Below are 18,183 nucleotides of genomic sequence, written 5' to 3'. Positions count from 1 at the left end.
TCAGCTCTCCTGGTTCTGGGGCCCTACACCACCAGCTCTCCTGAGTCTCCAGCCTGCAGATGACAGATCGTGGGACTTCTCAGCCTCCATAATCACATGAGCCATATTACATATGTATGTCTCCTATTGGTTCTGTTTCTCTGGAGAACCCTAATAGAGCTGTAGAACTTTTCCATTTGGCTCATGGAACTATTGGTCAGCTGTGGCTTGAAGCCTTGAGGCAGAAGCATGAGAGAGAAGCCAGGAGACTGGGATGTGAGTGGGGGAAGCAGCAGTACGAGCCATGGCCCCGTGCAGGAGGAAAGATGGCTAAGGAGAAACCCAATGGGTGTCTCCAGGTGGTGGGGCAGGGAAAGCTGCTAAGCAGGTGCCAGGGAGCACCATGAACAGCCTCCACTCCTGCCAGAGGCATCATTGGGAGGAGGTCAGAGCAAAGATTTGTATGGGAGGCCAATGGAAAAGTCCAGAAGCATCCAGCCTTTTTCTATAAGAAAAGACACCAAGACTGGGAGAATAGGGAATGAGTGCTTATGAGGTAGTGAGCCCCCTGTGCTCAGAAGCAGAAGCTAGAGAACAGTGCAAGTGTTCTCTGCTATCGAAGTCTGCTGGTTGCACAAGCTTCAGGCAAAGCTCAATGCAGTGGCTCAGTGCCTCAATCACCGAAGATCTGGTTCCTTTCTCTCCTCTTTGCCCTCCTGGGTGTTGACTCCCTCCTAAGTGCTCCCCCAGTGCTCACACGATTTATACCAGCGGCTGGGAGAGGGATGTGGCCAGCGCCCCTCAAATCACATGGCAGGGAAGTGGAGGGTAGCGAGCTAACTGAAAATTGGGGCACTGGCACCGAGAGCAGGAAGCATCCATGCCGAATGGCCCAGACCAGCGCAAGTGCCCTGTGAGGACCAGCTTGGGGGAGGGACTCCTGTCCTGCGAGGAGGCGAGGCTGGGTGGCTTCTCAGGTCCCTTCCAACCCAGAGATCTTGTGATGGTACGTATGGAGCCCACAGCCATCTAATGCCCAGTGGTTCAGGGGGGCCAGTGAGGTACCACTGTGGCTTTGGCCCAGTGTCAAATGCCGGATGCCGCCTCAGACCAAGGCTTGTGTCTGGCAGCTGCTTCAAGGTGACCTGACTGGGAGGCAGCCTCTCTGGCTTCAGGGAGCTCTGCTGGGCTGGTTTCCTGTCCTTCTCTCGTTTTCCAGAAAGCACCCATCTTCCACAGGGGGCAGAGCTAGGTCACTGCCAAGGTCCAATAATCACTTGGATCGCTCTTTCAATTCTCCTCTGCTCCACGAGGGTCCTTTAGGGGAGCTGGGAGGGCTGCAGGTTTCCTGTAATCCTGAGTTTTCAGACACGTGAGCAGGGCTGGGGAGAGCCCTTCATTCACCCGGGCTTAACTCACCCTGGGGGACGACCCCAGTCTGAATCATTTCCAAGGAGGCATGGGCTGGGACGAGACCAAAGTGGCCTTCCACAGTGGCGTTTTGGGCGTTTTCACATTTCTCTCTGAGCATGGCTACCACGTAGGTGGCCCTCATCTCCTCCTCAGACTGCGGGCTCCCCGCCCTCCATCTGTGCACGGCCACACCTGGACGAACTGTGCTCGGTCACAGCCCACGCCCGTTTCTTTGTTGTCCTGCTCATCTGGGCCCCAAGAGGAATCATGGAACGCCCTCCCAGGCGTTGTAAAGCCAGGGGAGTGAGACGCTCTGCTGGTGGGACTTCAGATCAAGTCACCTCTATCAACCAGCAGGAGAGAAATGAACCAGTCCCTCTGCGAGAGCAGGACCCGGGCAGGAACGGCTGGTGGAGTACACTCAATATCATACTCGTTTCCTTACAGCCTGCCAAGGGAGGCTGTGTGCATTTCAATATGACTACAGTCTGAAAAGCCACTATTTTGAATTGGTTTTATTTAAATTTTACAGAAACCTGATTGGAGTTAATATGTAATTATAAGTCCAGTAACAATTCTACAAAAATGCACATACAACGCCAGAATTCCTTAAAAGCAACTAATATCATATTCTTATTTTGCATAAAACATGCATTAATATCAACTGCCACATGTTGGCCAAAATCAGTCTCTACAAGCAGAGACGGTCCAATAGTCAATAAGAAAACTAGTTGTGAACAATAGGTAAAAAAAAGAGGTTTTTCTGGTTGATGTAAGAGCAGGAACAGCCCCTTTCACAGAGCGAGCCCTCCAGCGCTGGCGGATCTGTACCGCGCTGCACAGTGACACGTCGCCTCTGAGATTTGGTCCTGACCTGTCGTAAGGAGTAAGGAACTTTCTGGTAGTGAAAGCAAATGTTTGAGAAGATGCAGACTTTCAGGCCACAACGGTACACTGCTAGTGCATCTTTGCAAAGGAGGCTCAGAAACCCTCGGACCTGGAAGGACCCCAAGCTGGGGACTGGAAACCCTCACACTCGCCCTGAGCTTTCCGCCCCGGCCTGTTTACCCCTTTCTCCAAGGCCAGCTCAGGGCACACAAGCATCAACTGTGGCCACCAGACCTTCCAGCTCCACACACCACTCTCCATGGGAATCTGTAATTAGGGGTTTGTTTGATGCAGGAAAACACGGGTTGGACCATTTCTTTGAGGCCTTGACTTTCTGTCGCCTAGTTCTTTCCATCCAGGGCTCAGTGGGCACTCAGATACGTGACTGCTGGACACACGAAGGAAGAGTAAACACGTGTGGTCCCAAAGCCTCAAACGCTTATAGTCACGTACCTCACTGTGTGCCATTATTGTTAGGAAAGACCACGTTCCTCCAGAGGGAGACAGCAACTGAGGGCTCTGCGTTTGTCAAAAGGTGTTTTCACATAGACTGAGGGGCTTTAAAGAGATGTCATACCAACTGAAAGGACGGCCCTTAAATACGGGGCTCCACACAACATCCTAGGAGGCTCTTCAAAGGAATGTCTCAGTCACCGGGACCCCGCTGCGGACGTGCACGTGTGCATACGGAAAGCTCCGCACTCGTGCGGCCCAGGGCCTTGTTGGGACCCCTCCCACATTCTGCCTCTTCCATGACAGGGCCCTCACTGCCCTGTTCCTGACAAGGAAGTTAAACCAGTATCTTTTTCTTCAGCACAGATTTAAAAGGAAAAAATAATTTATTGGGGTTCTAATAACATTTTCATAACAGAATAATATCAAAATAGGTCCGTTTTTAATATATGCTTATGAATATCCCTGATAATATAAAGGAATCCAGAGGACTTTGTAAACCACCAAGATTTCACAGGGTAGTACCCGGTCTATGTTTAGGCAGCAGAAGAGGGACGAGCACACTGGCAAATGTTTTCCAGGAAGCACTGTGAGCGCGACAGTGCTGAAATTCTACTACACTAGTGCCAGGAGAATCGTGAGTGAAATTTTCACTTTAAATTTATTAGTCAAATCTGCAACCAAGGTTGGCTTCCTCGATCCTGCCATCAGCCAACCTCCTGCCTGTGACAGTCGTCCAGGCCAGAAAACCATCAGTGCTGCTACTCTGGACGCTGGGCCAAGAAGAAACAAGCTCCGAGATCCTTTCTAAGCCGTGACCAAACCTCAGAAAGCAGGGATGTGGGAGAAGGAGCAGACCAGGCTTGAGGCGGCTCTGACCCAAGGCACCAGGATCTCGGGGGCGAGGGCACCACAGAGGTTCTAGCTGACAGGAAGAGAACTTCTGCGATGCCCCACAGAGCACGTCCTGGAAGACAACAGCTCTGTGGCAGAGAAGACACATTCAGGAGTTAAAGGACAAGTCACTAGAAAAGAAACTAGTTTACTTTCTCAAAACGAAATCAAACATCTTAAAACTTACAAGCAAATAACCCTGGGCAGACAGGGGCGGGGGCTGGCCTGTGGAATGATCACATTGAGCTGAGTCAGCAAGAATGCTGGTTGTGAAATCAGCATCAACATTGTGGCTACTGTAGTTAAGGAGAGTGAAGGGAGCTCAGGGCCGCAGGAGGAGGCCTCTCCAGAGAGGACAAGAGGACCAAATGGGAACTATGCCTCTTTTATTCCTGGAACAGTAAGTGGCATTTCATTGGCCTGGAGGAGAAGGCGCCATGCCCCCCTCTAGCTGCAGTAATACTGCATGCCGTCCACTCTTCTTCTCTTCTTGGACTGAAATTCTTCAAAGAACTGCTGGATGTCCTCTCTCTTAACAACCTGTTGATGAAAAGCAAGGGTTAAGGAAAGGGAACTACATCACAGGACAGCAATAACCGCTCGTAACAGTCACAAACGAGTCCAACAATGTTGCTGATAAGAATTGTTCTGTGTAATTAATTTACTATCTCCATTTTATAGGAGAGCTCGTCCAGGCTCACAGGGGCCGGCCTGTTCCGAGTCACACAGCCAGGCAGAAGAGCCTAAGCGTGCAGAGCACAGATGCCACTACCTACCTCAGTTACCTCAGACAAAATGAGAGAAAGCAGCTCCTATCTAACAGGGTCATTTGAAGATGAGATGAGATATAATGCCTGCAGAACACTGCCGGGCACCTAGGACATTCTCAATAAATATTAGCTGAAAAGAAAACTGGCAGAGCCAGGACAAGACTAAGAACCCCAAGAGGCCCCTAAGACCACTGCTTGCTCTCAGGACACAGCTGTCTTTGTGGGGGGGGGGTGTCCTCCAGCTCTGTGTCAGCACCCACAGAAAACTAAGGCTGTTCTGCTTTGAGATTTGTGCTTTCTTCTTTGCTGAAAAAAAGGAACCACAAAACTTTTCCCCCTTTCAGAGTCCAAAATTAAGGTGTTTGCTATATAAATGGAAAAATAATTGGTAAAAGCTATAGCACACTTTTAGTAAATGGAATATGCATGTTATGTAATAAAAATGAGAAATTTATCTTCCAGTTTATTGGAAAAAGGACTGGAGTATCATATAAAGGTATTTATGATATTAGCAAAATAAAATAGTAAAAAGAAGAAAATAAGGCAAAAGGAAAATATGGATAAAAAGTAAACTGGGACAACCCAGAAGCTAGTCCCTGCTCCCCCAGAGAGAGTCTATGCCAGCTGCTCTGGTCTAAAGCTGTTTACGGAAATCACAAGAGAAGGTGTGAGAATTTACTTTTTAATTACAAAGGTAACACATGCTTACTGTCATGAAGGAATGAAGGTGGGGCAGGGAGAGGGAGGGAAAGAGAAACAGAAAGAGAAAGCACATGAAAGCCTGTGAGCAAGAGGGAGAGAGAACGTCACAAAGAGGACAAATACTTGTGTATAGAGTGAAATCTCCCCCCACAGCAGGGTGGAGTGCTGCTAACAATCGCAAACAGAATGCTGACTTGATCCACTCTCTTGGGGTAAGAGTGAGAGAAGATACTTATTAATGCTCCCAGTAGGACTGAACCTTTTGTCAGTTCTCCACCACAGTCTGGTAGCTGATACACCAGGTTCACAAGCACCAAGAATAAAACTGCTGGTCAGCTGGTGAGGAATGAGAGCCCCTAACAGATTCAGGATCCAGATGGCTAACACACTGAGATAAACGACCGTGGCTCAAAACTCTAACGTACTTGGCTAAAAGGCTCGGAAACGGACACTTATAAAATGCTACTAAATAGGATACTTGGGAGTTCTAATATGAAAGATCCATCCTTAGCTTGGAGCACAAACATTAAACACTAAAAGGCAATAAAAGGCAAAAAATTTCTCCTGCCAGGATATTGTGGGAGGAGACCTTAAAGCACACAAATTACAATGTGCAATCTTTACTTTCTAGACACCCTCACCCACAACCAGCATGGACAGTAGAAACGTTAAAGAAAAAACATTTGGGTTCAATAAAAAATTTGCCTCAGAAAATCTGTAGTTTCTAAGTGTTTTTTTTAATAGTCAGACACAAACATTAAATAAAACACAGTCTGTCATCTGAGAACATCTATAACTTACTAGCATTATCTTCTGTGGACAAATACAGCCAAAGCAGAGAAGTCTTATGGCAACTTAAGATTTTCGTTTGTTTTTTGTAAAGATGTAGTTAGTAATGTCATGGAACAAACAATGAAAAATAATATTTTTCTGTCCTTTTAAATCATCATCTCAGATTAAAAAAATCTCTCAGGGGCCAGCCCCGTGGCCGAGTGGTTAAGTTTGCGCGCTCCGCTTGGGCAGCCCAGGGTTTCGCTGGTTCGGATCCTGGGCGTGGACATGGCACCGCTTATCAGGCCATGCTGAGGTGGCGTCCCACATGCCGCAACTAGAAGGACCCACAACTAAAAATACACAACTATGTACCAGGGGGCTTTGGAGAGAAAAAGGAAAATAAAATCTTAGAAAAAAAATCTCTCTTACGAAGAATCACAGAGTGGTTCCAGTGATAACTAAGATCCATAGGTTGAAGACACATGTGAAGACTTTGAATAAAACTGTCAGACGTGAATGGAAAAAGACAACATAGCTACTATTTTTCTTTTCTGAGATTTTCAGTGTATGTATGTAATAAAATTAATGAGGAGCACGCTGACCACACACTGCACAGGAGCAGAGTGAGGAGCACGCTCTGACGCATCTGAAAGACCTCGGATGTCCACTAGGAGCGCAGAGGTTAAGATGGGCACACCCACGAACGGTCTCAGTTCCAGCGAGAGAGAAGAATGCGTCCACGTTAAGCAGAACTTGGCCTTTGCAACAGAAACAGGAAGAAGTGTCATTGAAGAACTCCTGGGACGCAGGAAGACGTTCAGGGTGACCGTGAAGAACATTCTCTAAAAAACGTGGAACCCATTTAAGGGAAGGCTCCTTTAACTTCTGATTTTATAGTTCATTCTGCAGAAAGGCAACACTGCGACCCTGCCCAGAAATCCGGGCGGCTGCAAGGTCTACATTTTTGAGAAAGAAGAAATGACCTAAAGGAGGCTGGTAGAGACTACTGCCAAGACAGCAAGTCTCAGGGCACGTCCTGAGGATCCGTCAGACCACAGATGACTCGATTTCTACATCTGGCTGGAGCAGAGCAAAATATTTAACTGTCCATAAGGACAACCTCAGGCCATGAAAAGAAAAGTCACATTTTGTTTTATATCTGCCTTTGGAAGACAGAAAGGCACTTTAGAAAAAAATTCTGTCCACCATGAGTCGTAAAGAGCTAAGAAGTATGGTGAATTCACTTGGAAGACTTGTAAAACATTACACATTGTAGAGTCGATGTCACCCTCAAAAGCATCGAGGCTCTCCTAAGTGGCAAGAGAAATGTTTTAGCCTCCAATTAGAAAGTTCTTTTATTCTAAACTATAGAACCCAGAATCCCAGAAAAGGGGTCTGGATTTAATTTTTTCCTGCCTGGTCATTTTCCTTCCTCCTCCAGGGACCCTTGCTGGAAGGTGGGCTGGGCAGAATCAGCATGACTGGCTGCTCTCTCAGATCTGTGTGGCTGCTCCGGCCCTCGCCCTCTGCCCCAGGGCCGGGAAGGACCCCCAGTGGGCTGGGCCCCAGCTCTTATTGAATTCTCTTAGCTCTGCCTGCATCAAACTCTCAAGTACCCAGTTTAAGATGCACAGTCATTTTTTTCATCAAAGAAAATGAACAGTCTATTCAAAACATAGAGGGCTATGATTAAAATGATTAAAATTCTTTAACTCAACATACCGTGCCTTCATCAGCAAATCTCTTGAGATAGTCTTTAAGTTCAGACTTCAAGTCATTATATTCTAAATTAAAACAACAAAAAAAGGACTTAAACTTTAGATAAGCCATTGCTTTTGGAAACAAAATATTTCTTTACCATTGACATTTGAGTATGTTAATAGTTTAAATTTTTAAGTGAAACCTGCATAGAAACTCGTTCCCAATTTCTCTCAAACTCCTCCATTTTGACATCTGGGATCTTTTTTCATTAAAAAACAGAAATATCTTCACCCCCAAAAAGATTAGCCAGGAATTTTTTAAAGGTTCTCCTCGCTCTCTGGAATTCTAATACCGAAAGAAACCTGGGCTCGTCAGTCAGTTTTAAAACCGTTCGCTAACTCAACAGCTTATATTATGTACGAGGCACTGTGAGCGCTACAAAAACCTTTAGATGCAGCCTCCATCCTCGAAAAGCTTTTAGTCTAATAAAGGCAAAAAGAGATTAATGAAATAGTTACAAATAAAAGACAGAAATGACCAATGCCATAAAAGGAGCACAAAGGGAGTGACAACCGAGCAGAAACTGGCCGGGGCAAAAATCACTAAAATAAGTTGGGCAGACTGGGGGAAAAAATGTAAAAGCCTGCACAAAGGGTTTGGGGACATTCTCCCCTCGAGTGGTTTCCTGTGAACCACTGAAGCAACCTCAAGAACTGTCAAAACGGTGTTTTGCTCAAAAAGATGACACGTTATGCTTAATGAAAATTATTTCAATGCCTGGAAAAAGAAATGGACTTACTAATATTCTTGACTCATACATCTACCCTTAGTCAAAATAGCACATGTTATGGTTTCCCAAGAATGTAATTACTCTAGCATGTCACCCTGATTCAATGGTAATAGCAGCCAAACCCCCAGCAACATTACAATTAAGCAAATGGAGTTGAGGTGTACTGTATAATTCCAAATTTAAACTTTCTTTGTGTGAAATTAAAATAACAGGCATTAGTTGTCCTCCTTATATACACATATATTCGTATACACATATTTTCTTCAATAGAGAAGGAAACTTTACAAACTTCTTGAGTTTTCACACTCCAACGGTATTTACCACAAATCAGCTCCACTTGCTGGACTCTGTTCATGCTGTTAAGCGTGTCCATCAAAGGGTCCCTCCTGTCAGCCGCCTGGTCAACCTTGCCCTTGTTCTCATAAGCCAGAACTGTGTCATATTCATCTGTCAGGAACAGGACATCCAGATCGCCATACATTTTCTTTAAAAAATAAAACCAGTTTCCCCATTAGAACTGTATGTCAGTCTCAGAAAGTCAACCTCATGAGAATCACTAAAAACTTATTTAATTTATTTTAGATTAACTGCCAGAAAAACCTGAGCCTTTCAGCACAGAGGTGCTTGAATTATGTATTCTTTTTGCTCAAATCTCTTTTAGAAATCTCTCAACTTCCTAGTAGATACTGTATGGTCTAAGAGATCTTTACTTAAAAACCACTGACTCACTGTAACTTTCATGCAATCTGTGTTTCCAAGCAACTCTATGATATAAAAAAGCTCAGAATTGCTATTTGACACTAAAATGAAGATAAGTAAATAAAAACTATTGCATAATTCTTAATTTCTTCCACAAGCATTCAGATTGCAAATACTAGTCATAAATTTGCTTAACACAAAAATTTCGAAAGTTCTCTGCACTCCTAACACCCATTTCATAAATATCCTTTTCAGATGTTCTTATTTTAGGCATCAGTGCACAAAACATGCTGACATTGAACTTGATCGGGTACTTACTCACCATACAGTCTGGGCAGGTACATAACTTGCTACGCCAGTTCAGGGGCCAATAGGTGGCAGTGTCTTTCTTCACAAACTGCTTAGCTTTAAGGTCCTGCAGTTTGCAGCCAGACTGTGATTCCGTGTTGAGATGCTGATTCTTAAACACCGTCTGAAATAAAATTAAGTTTTGAAGTGCATTTTTTAAACTATCGCAGTTTTCATTTTGTGAAGGGATTTCTTTAGGAAGAGGGTACAACTGAAATCCAAGGCTGTAGAGCTTAGAGAATTAACTTTTCAAGTTCTCTTTCTCTTATGGCTCATGCTTCATACGTTACCTGGGGATCAGATGCAGAACTAGAGCTGGTACACGGTTCGCTAGTCTGCTCTGCTTTCACTTCTTTGACAGCATCCTTTCCATGCTCCGGAATATCCTCTTTGAGGGTACTATCTTGATGATCTCCATTTTCAGGTTTGATAACTTCCTGATCACCAATTCCATCAACATTCAGCACCAACCCATCATCCTCAGCAGATACTTTAGTTACTGTGGGTTCAATGAAAAAACACACACATATCCACAGGCCTATTAGACAATGAAACCACTTAATCTGATTAAAAAATATTTCAGAATCTGGAAAGGAGAAAGGCAACCTTAATCTCTGGAATAATGAGAAAGGAAATATCAACACTTTTTTAGGTTACGCCTGCCTAATCCAAAGAGTTGAAATAATTGAACAGTTCATTTACAAATATCAATCACTACTTAAGCACTTTATTTGTAAAGAAGAAAGGAAAACACCACAGATGTTACAGAGAGAAGGGACACCTCAGGAAGCAAGGGGAAGTAGGAAGAGAGTTCACTGCAAACGCAGGTAGCAGGGTAGTTTTGAAAAAACCACCAGCTTTCCTTTAAGCAAGGAGGAAATCAAAAAGGATGGGTAGAAAGGCAGAAATACCATAAAAGAGAGAAGAGAAATGATAAGGAGGCTCATGTTGCATGGCGGCATTTCAGTTTACTAGGGATGAAGCCATCTGCTGCCAGGAAAGGGTGAAGGGGAGGGGAAGGTCAATTACGAAATCCAATGAATGAGAAACACACAGGCCAGTGCAGAGCGACAGACGGAAGAGGGAAGGGCACGGACAGAAGACGGAGCCCCAGGGTTAAGAACTTCGAGACCAATCAATGAGAAACACACAGGCCAGTGCAGAGTGACAGACCGAAGAGGGAAGGGCACGGACAGAAGACGGAGCCCAAGGGTTAAGAACTTCGAGACCAATCAATGAGAAACACACAGGCCAGTGCAAAGCGACAGACAGAAGAGGGAAGGGCACGGACAGAAGGACGGAGCCCCAGGGTTAAGAACTTCGAGACCAATCAACGAGAAACACACAGGCCAGTGCAAAGTGACAGACAGAAGAGGGAAGGGCACGGACAGAAGACGGAGCCCCAGGGTTAAGAACTTCGAGACCAATCAATGAGAAACACACAGGCCAGTGCAAAGTGACAGACAGAAGAGGGAAGGGCACGGACAGAAGACGGAGCCCAAGGGTTAAGAACTTCGAGACCAATCAAAAGCGTAGGATGAGATCTTCGGTATGGCTATGCTGTTTGTGGTTTGTATGGTGAAGTGTTCCCTAAAGGTGAGAAAGGCAAAGCAATTATGAGGCCAGAGCAGCAGATACGATGAATAACTGCCACTTTAAAAATAAATTAAGTAATACATACAGCATTACCAATAAAATACACTATTTAATGCCTCAAGACCATTCAGTGCTGGTTAGTCGTTCGGGTCAATTTCTTAGCGTCTAATAGAAGAGCCAGGTAGCATACTGTCCAACCTGCCAACCCCTCCCCAAGCAACAGCAGGTCTTACATTTAAGAACAACTTATTTGGGTTCTATTTCTCTCTGGAATTCCCATTCGAAAACTGCCTCCTTCATTTTCTCTAATTCTGGTCTCCTCCATACTCTGCATCACACCAGTTAAGTACAGATTCATTCTTGGTAGTCTCCCAACCAATCTCTAAGCACCTTGGGGAGAAGGAACACACCTCACACTTCTTTTCCAGACCTCAGAGTCCAGGTAAAAACAGTTGCTAAACATTCTCGACTGAACATACAAATTTTACAAGCACAACTTTGTGGCACACCCACTCCACAAAGACACATACCTGCCAGTTGTGCAGCATAAGCCCACAAGAAAGAGCAGCGTTTCATACAAGCCTGGCACACCATCTCTTGGAAATCCCCACTCTCGGGGGGAATGGCACCAAGATGCTGTGAATACAGAAAATCAAATATTTTTCTTGTGATCTCCAAGTTATCCAAAATGCTCATTATTTTATAAACAAATATAAGAGTACACTGCAAGAGTACACTGATCATATCTTTATAGTTTATTTTTAGATGAGTAATTGTAATGTAAAATATAACACAATTCAAAAAAAAAGGATCTTTTCTCTTTTTGTGAAGGCAATGGCTTTTAAAGGCAAAAGCTTTCCTTACCCTTCCATGGAACCAGTCTTCACAGACTACACACTGGATCATCTCATCTGGAATCTAATGTGGAAAAGCAGTGTATGTGTTAATGACTACAGTGAATTCTGGGACACAGAAGCAAATCTGGCACACAGTAGAATCAGATATTAAATAATTCTTTACCAGATCTGTGAGCCCACTATCCACATGCCAGGAGTCAAGGGGACAGGGAGAGACAGTGGATCAAGCGGCCAGAGAAGTTCATTCCACACGAACTGGTGTTACAATGAGATAAGCACTTTGCAAGCAACTGTCAAAGCTCTTTCATATCAGTTGCTTAATATCTGATTCTCACAAAACTTTATAAATAAATAATGTAGTCTCATTTTCTAGATAAACCCATTCCCAGGGAGGTAATATGAATTGACCAGTGCAGAATGTGACAACTGGGACTTTTCACCACATCATGCTGCCAAGTAATTGAAAAGGAAATGTTAGGGGCCGGCTCCGTGGCCGAGTGGTTAAGTTCGCGCGCTCCGCTGCGGTGGCCCAGGGTTCGGATCCTGGGCGCGGACATGGCACTGCTCGTCAGGCCATGCTGAGGCGGCATCCCACATCCCACAACTAGAAGGACCTGCAACTAAGATATACAACTATGTACAGGGGGGTTTGGGGAGATAAAGCAGAAAAAATAAAAAAAAAAAAAAGATTGGCAACAGTTGTTAGCCCAGGTGCCAATCTTTAAAAAAAAAAGAAAAGGAAATGTTATAATCTCTTGATTATATGGACAAAACTTCCCCAATTTGAGTAAATTAAATAATAACTAAATTCCGGCCTTAGGAAAATTATATGCCAAAGGGCATAGACGATTTTTAGAATGATCTTCATTTTATTCTAAGGCTTTCATATCTACTGATTAATATTCCAATGTTGTTCTGTCCTTTCACTATTATGGTTTCTTAAAGGAAAAAAAAATGCTTTATATATATATAAATAGCAGTTTTATTCTTCTGCCTTGATCAATTTATTCGCCATCTTATTCTTTCTGTCTTTTAAAGATTCAACAGTGTTATAACACTTTACTCCATACCTTAAAATATCCAGTTTTAAGGTTTTATGTTTGTTAACTCAAAGATATCTTCAATTTGTTCCTCTATATAATTTGGTTCAATAATTAAAATTCCAAGACAACTAGAAAGCAAGAAAGAAGGCAGAGGCTAATTTCTCTAAATACAAAATGACGCCTTCAAATCAGTAAATGCATAAACAAAACCTACCCAATCAAATCATGGGCCAAGGATACAAAAGGACAATTCAGATAGAAGATTGTTACAAATGTCTGATAAATTCATGAAAAGATGCATAACCTCACTCACGACCATAAAAAGGAAAATTTTTTAAAGATACCATTCTTCCTCTATTAGAATGGCAAAATTTTAGAAGACTGCTGATATGTAGGGATGACCAGAGTGTTGGGGAAAAAACACTATCACACACTGTTGGTGGCTGAATCCTTTTCACAGATCACCGTTTTAAATAAAAATATCCTTTGATCCTGAGTTCTACCTCTAGGTATCTGTTCTGTGTACATACTGGCAGGAGTACTCAGTCATATCACTGCATAAGGATATTAACCGCAGCTTTCTTCATAACACTGAAAAACCAGACAACGCCAGTCTGCTTTGGAAGAACATTCAGGTAACTAACTTACAGCGTGTCAAATTATGGAATACTCTGCTGCGATTAAACAGGCCAGATGTGTATTGTTAGACATGGAAGCATGGCTATGATATACTGATAAGTGAGCAAAGCAAGCTGCAGAAGTGAACGTCCAGAATTTTCACTTTCTTTAAAAGAAAAGGAAACTACAAATTGAAATACACATTCACTCATACACTTATATGTGTACAGAAAAAGGTCTAAAAACACATACACCAAAAAGTGTTAACACTGGTCATGTCTGCGAGGTAAAAAGGTACAGGAGAGAGGAAGGAGAAAAACTCCTGTATACTTCTAATTGAAATTTCTAAGATGATCCAGTTTGCATAGCCCATTGCTTTCCTTCCAGGAACACAAGAGGTTGAAGGTCATTTTTTAAAAAGTGAAGGAGTCGAGCAGGCAGGCAGGCAGGCAAAGAGGGAGAGAAGGGGAAAAGGCCTGGCCTTGGGAAAATCCTGTCCAATATTTCACTCTCGTGATTTCAGAATAAGAAGAACAGTTGAGATCTCTATCAGTTACAGATCCAGCCAGATTCATAAGGAATAAATCCTGAATCCTTTTACAATCCCCAAATTCCTCCTGAACAGCTACAGAGGCCCAGAAATGACAAGAGGCTGTGGAGTGAAGGCTAGAGATGACACAGCCCCAGGCTTAGCCCCCAATTCTCTCACCTCATCTTCAGGATCAGGATAAGGTCTCTTGCAAATGCAGTACAATCCAAAAAAGTTGTCATTGTACTTATTGCCAGAATTTATCTTTGCTTTGTCCTGAAAGATATTAATTTCAACATATAATATGTTCTGATTTTAACTATCATTTCACGCATCATGAAATATATGCATTCAGTAATTTCTGCATTAAATATTGTCTCCCCAGGAACCGGTCTTTAACTTTCAAAGTACAAAGGAAAAGAATTCATGCCTATTAAAGGGATATTTTTTTCCAGGATCCTGGGAAAAAATAAAATTTATTTTTTTAACTTCTTTGTAGCAATTAGGGGAGACTGAATACATCCATTTAATAAAATGGTGATAAAAGTTAATCATAAGTATTAATCATCAGCCTACATAAACTGACATCGGCCTGGAATTTCAAAGTACTTCTTAACGCCCAGCTGTGACAGCCAAAGCCCCCAGGTTACCAGAAGGCAAAAATCGGGCAAGAAAACTGTCTAAAAATAACTTTCAAAGGAGGGGAAAAGCATGACAGTTTTGGCAATTATGACTGAACAATGTAAAATCCCTCACTTTCTCTTTCATTTCTGTTATTTCACTAAAAGTTATATTAGTGTAGCTTTTATTAGTCAAAAAGCAGTAAAAAAACTCCTGTATGCATCCAGCCCACATTCACTATTACCAAATTTTATTTATTCAGTTTTTAGAGTCATACCCTCTGCCTTCAAAGCCTTAGAGCATGGGCACAACCAGCATAACGAAACCTGAATCACTTCAAACATTCGCCCAAAAACCTTTCATATTAATTACAATCTATTCTGCAGACTCTGAACAGGTTACTTAGTTTTCCAACGGGATAAAAACTGGAATACAGTCTAATATTGATTTGCCCATTTGCAAAGAATAAGCATAAAAACTTCTGGTTTGGAAAATATTTGATTTTTACCCACTCCAGCAAATATCAGTGTCAGCTACTTTCAATACATCTATAGTTACAGTGCTTACTTACAGGAAATAGTTTGCATTCCAAATTTTTAAACTTGCTGTTTCCACAATCACAACGAAAATTTCTGAAACAAAGGAGGAAGAGCCAATTTTAATTTTTCTTTTAAATCTAACAACTTACCCTTTAAATTCATATAGCCTCTTCACTTTCAACTCATTTCTGGGATCTAAAAAGTGGCCTTGGTTGCTATTCATGGATCCAATTTGGAATTTCTCCAAGAACATTAACAATAAAAGATTTAATAACTCTGGAAATTAACATGCATAAATACAAATATCTATATCTCACACGAGTAAAATAATGGCAGAGAAGGATGAGCAGTTTCATTTTGTCCCATAACTATATTTTAAAAGACCCTCTGGAAAAAATATTCTTTCCAATTATATTAAATAATTACATTAAATTTTACCAGTGCACGGTTACTTTGAATGGAAAAGCAAGATTAAGAAAAAAATGCAGCTGGGAAAGAATTTAAACATTCAAAAAGCATTCAGCACCAATCTCTGATCATCTTTACCTTTTTGTGTATAGTTCAAACAGTTTATGACTCCCATGACATTCATAACTGCAGGCTAGGCAAATTCCTGCTGGTTCTTCTCCCTCTGGAGTGCAAGTACTACAGGCATATAGTGCTTGTCTCTTTACTGAGCCCTAAAAGACAGCCCCAAAATGCAAAAAGAGAGAGAATAAATTAATGAAATATGGCATGGTTACCTAATACTCATATTGTGATCTGAGAAATAATTGAAATCAGATTATCTGTGCTCAAGATCTTCCTGTAAAAAACACTAAAACTAATAAAAAAGCTTACACAAGAGAGTACGCCAACATTGTTGCACATTTCATATCACTATATATTTACTATACTAGTGCTTGTTTTCATACACTTTTTTCTTAAAGTGGTAGGAAGTTTAATATTCTCAGTCAGCTGTCAATAAGCTGGTCTGATTACTCATTGTGATACATGAAAACGTAGGGGAATGTGCACAGGTTGATGTAAGTAATATCACACTTTAATTTTGGAAAATCCTGTGATTCCACCAAAGAGAAAATCAATGCATTAAAAGAATCCCTTTGATTTGTAGGAGATGCATGCTGAAGTATTTCGAGTGTGGTGTCATGATATCTGCAACTTATTTTCAAATGGTTCAGCAAAAAAAAAGTATATTATAAAGAAGATGATAAAGATTAAACAAATGTGGTAAAATGTTTAAAAAGTGAATATATGTAAAAGGTACAATGGTGTTTCAACATATCTGTAGATTTTAAACGTTTCAAAATAAAAAGCTGAAGGAAAAACAGACAAAACTTTTAGAAATCTTTTACCCTCCTCTAGGAAGGAGGGAGACAGAAGGAAGCTTCTGGATGTCGGAAATGTTCTATTTCTCGATCTGGGTGGTAGGTATTTGCAATGTGTGTGTTTGTTTTTCAAGCCCTCCACATAATTTGTGCGATTTTCTACATATTTTACTACAATAAAAAGAAAATTTTAAGGAAGTCTGTTTTATAAAACTAAGTATATTTCAAAAATAGCTTATGTATAGACCCTTTTTTAAAAAGGAAAGCAGAGAAAAAGCTGTTTTAGTGGTGACCAAAGGTTTTAAAATACCAGCAAACACCTGGGACTATCTTTGGATAGCAGGTGTATTCAAAAATATAACCATTTGGCAGAGTAAACCCAACTGGTCAACGGCGACAAGTGCTATTATGACCTCAGTCCACACCACAGAATGACCCCAAGTCTCTCTCCTCATGCCCCAATGTTCTACTCGATGCACTCCCCCTACCAAGGTAACCTTCTTCCTCCCACCAGTTCTCCTCCCTTGTTAGTTTTCTTCTACCCACCATTCTCCATTTTTGTACCTAGAAATACAGGATGAGTCGCCAAACACTATATCACACCCCCTCAAATCTTGTTCACATCTTCCAAGTGCCAAATGTCCTCTTCAAGTAGATCCTTCTCTCCTCCCCCCTCCTTTGCCAGTGCCACCTGCTGTCCTGGCTCAGGTCTATCCCCATGGGGGGCAGACCGCAGCCAGACACGGTACTTGTTTCGTCTCGCCAAAAAACTACCAGCTAGCACTTGTCAAACTAAATTGCAGAGGACCTAGCTGTCAAGGAGCCCAGCCCACACAGGGAGATTTTTTCAAATCCAGAGCTCTCTCCTTTAATTCTGCTGTGACTCTCCCATTCGGTTCCTATTAAATACTCTTAGGATGGGAAAAGTAGGGACAAAGATGTCTGAATGAGAGGTCACGGGGACGGTTTCGTAAAAAGCAGCCGGGGCGACGAGACGAGACGGGAGAGGAAGGGAAGAGCAGCTGCCCCCGGGCCAGGGGCTGGAGAATCCCGAGGGGCCGGACGGAGGCAGACCGCCGGACGAGGGGGCTCCTGCTGGACACAGGCTGAGAGAGGGGGCCCAGGAGATGAGGGTAAAAGGGCAGCTGGGCCTGGGACGGGGAAGCCTACGACGAACGGCGGCCCCGCACCACCACGGGGGAGCCGGGCCGCCGCAGGCGGGAACAGGGCAAGACTCGTCGGGAAGAGGGGGTTCAGCGGAGCCCGGGGGGGACCACGCCCGGGCCGCGCGCCCACCTGCGAGTAGGAGCACTTCTCGGAGTCGCTGCCGCCCAGCACGGCGCACGCCTCGTTCTCCAGCTCCTCGTCCTCCTCAAGCACGTCGACCAACGATACCACGGGCTCCAGCTCCGACTGCCGCCCAGCGTGGCCCTCCGCTCCGGCCATCCTCAACTGTCACCCGGACCGCCGTTCTGCCCCTGCGGAGGCGGGAAAAGCAGCCGCGGGGGGCGTGGCCGGAGGAGGCGGGGGCTGAGTGCCAGGAACCAATCCCAAAAAGGGAAGAGAAGGAAGGGGGAGGAGCGACTTCCGACGAACGGAAGTTACTCCTCTCCCTTCTCCCGCTTGCGCCCGCCGCGGGCT

The 18,183-nt window shown here is 43.4% G+C and overlaps 1 protein-coding gene across 2 annotated transcripts; it reads right to left on the bottom strand.

Moving 5' to 3' along the window:
- Window positions 1-1,892: 1,892 nt before the first annotated feature.
- Window positions 1,893-18,178, bottom strand: UBR7 (ubiquitin protein ligase E3 component n-recognin 7). 2 transcript variants are annotated; one of them, XR_001379731.3, is made up of 12 exons: window positions 17,839-18,167; window positions 15,761-15,894; window positions 15,247-15,307; window positions 14,235-14,330; window positions 11,872-11,925; window positions 11,538-11,643; window positions 9,702-9,910; window positions 9,386-9,535; window positions 8,686-8,848; window positions 7,596-7,657; window positions 3,815-4,167; window positions 1,893-3,716 (listed from the first exon to the last, which is right to left on the bottom strand). XR_001379731.3 is itself a non-coding variant. In XM_001497635.7 (11 exons), the coding sequence occupies exons 1-11, from the start codon at window positions 17,986-17,988 to the stop codon at window positions 4,075-4,077; spliced, it is 1,278 nt and encodes a 425-aa protein (XP_001497685.1). In that variant the 5' UTR covers window positions 17,989-18,178; the 3' UTR covers window positions 1,893-4,074. The 2 variants fall into 2 exon arrangements, 1 of the variants encoding a protein (XP_001497685.1); XM_001497635.7 differs by having other exon boundaries at window positions 1,893-4,167; window positions 17,839-18,178.
- Window positions 18,179-18,183: the final 5 nt, after the last annotated feature.

This window comes from Equus caballus, chromosome 24, assembly GCF_041296265.1.
Source record: "Equus caballus isolate H_3958 breed thoroughbred chromosome 24, TB-T2T, whole genome shotgun sequence".
NCBI lineage: Eukaryota > Metazoa > Chordata > Mammalia > Perissodactyla > Equidae > Equus > Equus caballus.
This window is presented reverse-complemented; position numbering and strand designations above follow the sequence as displayed.

Excerpts from the sequence above, each read along its gene's own strand:
- UBR7 (XM_001497635.7), bottom strand. The coding sequence starts at position 17,988 with ATGGCCGGAGCGGAGGGCCACGCTGGGCGGCAGTCGGAGCTGGAGCCC. Across the intron at positions 15,308-15,760 it reads TTTGAACTATACACAAAAAG|AAATTTTCGTTGTGATTGTG; the intron begins GTAAAGATGATC and ends CCTTTGTTTCAG. Across the intron at positions 11,644-11,871 it reads AAGACTGGTTCCATGGAAGG|CATCTTGGTGCCATTCCCCC; the intron begins GTAAGGAAAGCT and ends CTGTATTCACAG.